The sequence below is a fragment of the Gastrolobium bilobum genome, unplaced genomic scaffold (genome assembly GCF_033153095.1).
Source record: "Gastrolobium bilobum isolate Gb01-03AN ecotype WA unplaced genomic scaffold, APGP_CSIRO_Gbil_v1 utg7535, whole genome shotgun sequence".
NCBI lineage: Eukaryota > Viridiplantae > Streptophyta > Magnoliopsida > Fabales > Fabaceae > Gastrolobium > Gastrolobium bilobum.
This window is the reverse complement of record NW_026900160.1, coordinates 15,218-20,583: the sequence shown is the minus strand read 5'-3', so window position 1 is coordinate 20,583 and position 5,366 is coordinate 15,218. Positions and strand designations below refer to the sequence as shown.

The 5,366-nt window shown below is 37.3% G+C and overlaps 1 protein-coding gene across 1 annotated transcript; it reads right to left on the bottom strand.

Annotated features, from left to right (window-relative positions):
* Positions 1–1,171: 1,171 nt before the first annotated feature.
* LOC133295581 (uncharacterized) lies at positions 1,172–1,946 on the bottom strand. Its single transcript, XM_061494422.1, has 3 exons — positions 1,843–1,946; positions 1,482–1,756; positions 1,172–1,434 (listed from the first exon to the last, which is right to left on the bottom strand). Exons 1-3 carry the CDS (start codon positions 1,944–1,946, stop codon positions 1,172–1,174), a joined length of 642 nt encoding a protein of 213 aa, XP_061350406.1.
* Positions 1,947–5,366: the final 3,420 nt, after the last annotated feature.

Genomic DNA, 5,366 nt, shown 5'->3' with positions numbered 1-5,366 from the left:
TAGAGTTCATCGCTTAATTTTCATGAGGGGTTGCTAAGGCATTAGGATTTCAATTGGGGATTAAAGGGTTAAATTTCCAGAGGATTGGGATTTAACTAATTATTTTAGATAATAATTTATCCGAGTAATTTTATAAATTAATGTTGTAAATCAATCCAAAGTAAGAAGTGGCGATCATAAGGTGAGTACGCTCTAGCTACAATACTTTTCTCATTTTTACAAATCAATTCTCGTTTTTTTTTCTCATAATTAAAATTTTAAAAACAAGTCTCTACTTTTATTTCTTATTGTTACTCAATTTCATTTCACAATTTTTCCAACAAAAAACTTAGTTTTCCAACTTAAGGGGACTGGTTATTGTAGTACTTGGTTTACAATCCCTGTGGAGACGATACTCTACTTACTTTCTATATTACTTGTGCGATCGGTATACTTGCCGGAGAGCATCAAGTTTTTGAATTGCAGCAGTTCTCAGGTGCAAGCCTACCAAGTAGGCTTGCAGCAGTTCTCAGAGATCTCACCCCACGTTTGGAGAAATGCTTATTTCAGGTTCAAGTAGTATGGGGACTGATGCCTCTGACGGCAGGAGGCCAGAGCTTAGTTGATGATATTGTTGTTAGTTATGCTGGCCTGTATGAATGCTGGATTTGGATGCTGTTTATGTTTTCTGCATTTATATGCGTATGTTGCTGTTGTTGAGACTGAAGTTGGGCTTTGTTGCCTTATTTGGGTGAGCATGGGGTTTGTCCATGCCACTATGTTGTTAGTACTTTTGAGTTGAGTTGTATAAACTGTTAGATGGTTCGACCTACGTTTTGTAGTTCCGTGACTAGAGACTCATACTTATGTTATTCTAATTAATGAGGTATTTCAGTTAGTTGTTTATTGCAATGTACATACAGGCGATGTTTTGAAAATGGTTAAGTAATCAAGTTGGTAATGATTTATGACATCATAATTGAAAAGAAAAAGATATTCCGCATTTTTAATTAAGCGCAGCTTAATACGACAGTATGATAACATTACTGGATATATACGGGGTGTTACAGCGAGCAATAACTTTATTTTTATGTGATTAGTAAAACCAAAAACATTTTTGTTCCATTCTTTTAGAAGTGAAATAAAAGAATTCAGACTATCCACTAGGCAATCAGAGAACTTCCAATTATCCTTAAGGAAAGAGGCAGAATCTGGGATCATTTTGCCAAGTAGCCAGAAACCTGAACGGGTGCTTTCTCCAACAATTATCCTCTTTCTCCAACCTGACTAGAATGGGACAGTGATCAGAGAATAATCTGGGGAGGGTTATAGTATCTGAATCTTCAAAGGTAGCTTTCCAGATGGCATTAGCTACTGCTCTATCAAGTCTTTTATAAACCCGATCTAAGTGAAGGAATTTCGGACCTCTCCACGTGAATCTATTACCAACACCACCTAGATCCAGAACACCACAAGCACTGAGAACATTAGAAAACCGTTACAATGGTTGACATCCACAGGACTCCCACCTCTCTTCTCAGCAGCTGAAGCAATCTCATTAAAGTCACCTAAAATGAGCCAAGGGTCATTCATAGACCTCCCAATATGTTTTAGTTCCTCCCAAAGACAACAACGTTTATCCTCATGGGGATTGGCATAAACAGTCGTCCAGCAAAAGGGTTTCTTCCCTGGTAACTCAACCAAAAAGTGAATAAATTGGTCATGCTTCACTAGAAGAGTGATATTTAAATCATTCGAATCCCAACAGATCCAAATACTGCCAACAAAACCATTGGCATCAGCAATCAGGTAGTTAGAATAACCCAAACTGCGAATAATTTTAATAGCCTTGCTACCACTAACAAGATGGCAGCCACACCAACCTTATACTTCCTATAAAATCTGTTAAAGGTACTTTTGAAAGGTTTTTTAGCAGCACCTCTATAGTTCCAAGTTAGAACATTCATAAGGAAATATTGGCTTGTTGCAAGATTGAGAAGTTCTTGCCACTTTGATCATGTGTTTCTTCAGCATGCTTCAGAGCTTCACTGCTCTCATTTGTAGTATCTAAAACAGATATATTTCTAATAGATTCGGCCAGGCCTAAGTGAGAAGAATCATCAATCTCCATACATGTTTGAGCTTCCATAACTTTGGGAACCTCCCTCATAATTAGATCAGGGGGATGCGGATCAATGTGAGAGGTGTCACAAACCATAGTATCAACTATGGGCCCAATGTTGTCAGCTACTAAGCTATCCTTTGTCCCAGTAAGAAGAGTACCTACACTGTCACAACCAAGGCATAAAACATCTTCCTTTGGCTTAGAGTAGCTTTGAGGCTTATCCTTAACAGATTTAAGAAGTTCTATGCTATTTCCTGGGTTCGGAACAACTTGGACTTGAAAGGTGGTTTCCTTTCCTTTAGATGAAGAGGGACTGTGGGAGGATTTCTTAGATGATACCATCACAGGAGAGGTTCCTGATCTAGAGACTTTTTTGGTGGGAGTATTAGCCACTGCAGAGAAATTTATTACAGGGTCAGAGGAGAAGACATTTTTTTCCGAGACACTGTTGTCTTTGTTATCAGTAAGAGGGAGTTGCACACCCGAAACCTTCTTAGCAGAACTAGAAGAGGAATTAGCTAAATTCTCCTTGTAAGTGGCATTATTCTTCCCAACCGGTCCTCCATTACGAATAGTATAAGAAACTTTTTTCCCTTTATCCTTAACAGCTTCAATCTTAGGTTCGTTTGGGGGAATTTTGTTGGAGATGTTGGTTCCAAAGTTTCTGGTTTCATTATTCTTTTTTTTTTGTAAACGGGGGTTGTTGCTTCTTTTTCTTCTGGACAACCATCCAAGGCCCCAGGCCTTGGCTAGTCATTTTATTCTTTGGCTCCTTCTCAACCGTAACACAATTGGGTGTGGTAGGTTTTGGTTTAGCAAAATCAAGGCACAAGTCAATATTGTGACCATAACGACCACAATGCAGGCATATAAGGAACAGTCCCTCGTACTCCACCTTGAAGGTTTCATCTTCTATATGGTACTATCCTCTCAGTAGTTTTGAGAGATCCAGGTCAACACATAGCCTAGCAAACTTGCCTTTATCTCCTGTAGAGGTGGTTTTGTCCACTTTAAGTACTTTACCAACAATATTACCAAAATGGAGGAGAAGGGGATACTCACAATATTCTTGCGGCACTCCAGGTAGGCGAATCCAAGCTGCCACTCTGTGAATCTTGGCTTTAGCTGGGTTGAAGAATGGTTCCCACTTCCTTATTGCCAGGTAGTGGCCAAGAATGTCCCATGGTCCGCCTGTTATAGCAATGTTGAGGTCTTCTAGGTTTGCAAATTTGATCGAGAAGAAATCGTTCCCCAAATCTGCCACCACGATGGACCCATGCTTAGCCCAAAGCTTCTCCAGCCTATTCTTCATGAAGGAGACCCCCACTTTCTTCCCAAGGAGCTTCACAATTAATGCATTCTTCCATGGTTCCCTTATTCTCTGTTTAGCTTCCTTTGTACATTGTATCCTCACTGATCCATCCTCTTCATAGATAGTTTTGAAACCCTCATTCAGAGATTTCTCCCAAATTGGAATCTAGGGGCTTACTATCTTCTTCTGTTAAGCCATCCATCCAAGTTGAATCCACTCTCGGAATGGTGTCTTCATTTCTGAGAGCATCCGCGAAGGATTTTGTCTTCCCTGCTGCAGGGTAGCTGCTGATACTACCTAACCTAGCTCCACGGTTCAATGACACTGAGATAAATTCTTCTCCATTCTTAGATCTTTTCACACTGCGTCTAAGTGTTTCGGGTGCTACAGTAGATGACTTGGAAATTTCTACAGGTTTCTCTTGGTGGGATGCCATTGCTGGTGCCCTAGCAGAGGGTTAAAGAGTAAAGAAAATCGCACGCGTGATCTCACGCTCTAACCCATTTTTTGCCATTGCTTTTCATCACTTTGAATTACATGATAAAGAACTCATGTTCACACCCTACCATGAAATTTCTATAATCCAATTCTATTTAGGATAGATGTGTATGTGGAGTGGCTAAACAAAACATATGTTATTCAGAAATGAATGGGCTTAGGCTCAAAGGGCTAAACAAAGAATATCAAAATAGTTGGCTTTTTGGCTAAGTAATTAAAACAATAAATTGCCTCAATCATTTCAAACATGTAAACAACCATTTTGAATTAAATAAAATTTAGAAAGAAGCTCGGGATCCTTCTACTTGAATTCAAGGTACAATAATATTATTCTAACATCTTATTTTTTACACTTTTTTTTTATACATTATTTTTTACACTATTATATCCTTTTTATCAGAAATAAATTTTCAAAATTCAGTTTTTTTATCTTCTCTTTCTTGTTTTATCTTTATAGAGAATTGCATATAAACATGTGAGAAAAAAATGAAATATAAGAATTATTATTGTGACAAGTATTTTTAAAAAAATTCTTAAAGTGAAATATTTTTAAAAATTAATAAAAAATCTCTTCTTAAATTTTTTTTTTTTTGATAACAATCTCTTCTTAAATTTAAATTAATTATATCACGTCACATTTTAAATTAATTAAAATTTAGAAAGAAGCTAACGATCCATCAACTCAATCTATGAAGCATTTATATCTGTTATCCAAAAAAAATAAATCAAGCATTTATATCTTGATAAACTCTACCTCGTACGCGTTGTTGTATTTTTTATCCAAGAAAAGTCAAACTCGAAAAAACATTTAATTATATCTTGATAAGCTCTACACTCGTAACCATTGGCCGACCTACTCATGCGCAATATTGTCCGCACTTGCGGATATAATTGTTTTTAAAAAAAATATAAAAAAGTTTTTGATGGTTGATTCTGGTGACGGCAAATCACAAATGCGACGGGTGAGGGGTTGGTTATGTGGTGGCTGATTCTGGTGCTCGAGGTGATGGCTTACATGCAAGGCAGAAGGCCAAGGAAGCAAAATAATCAAAATAGAGTGTGACACGAAGATAGAGCAGAGATACATTTGGGTTGATGATGATAAGATATGAGGGGGGGAGGGTGGTTGTTATTGATGATTCTGGTGGTGGGGCCTTGAGACTATGGTGTGGGAGTGTGTTTCGTGCATGATATCCCTGGCTTCAAATCAAGGTAAGCAAGAAGCACCCCTTTCCGTAACTAGTGCGTCAACCAGAAGTCTCGTCATTTATTTTCAAAAGGAATTTCAATGATATTCTAAGGTTATGTATGTGGTGGTGGCCTTATCTATATTGTTATAGATGAGTTGATTTTTGATTACTATCTTTTTATACTAAGTTGAAGTTTTTTTTTTTATATTTTTTTTATTTCTTAATGTATAATTAAATGCCTCCACCATTTTATTCTAGTTAA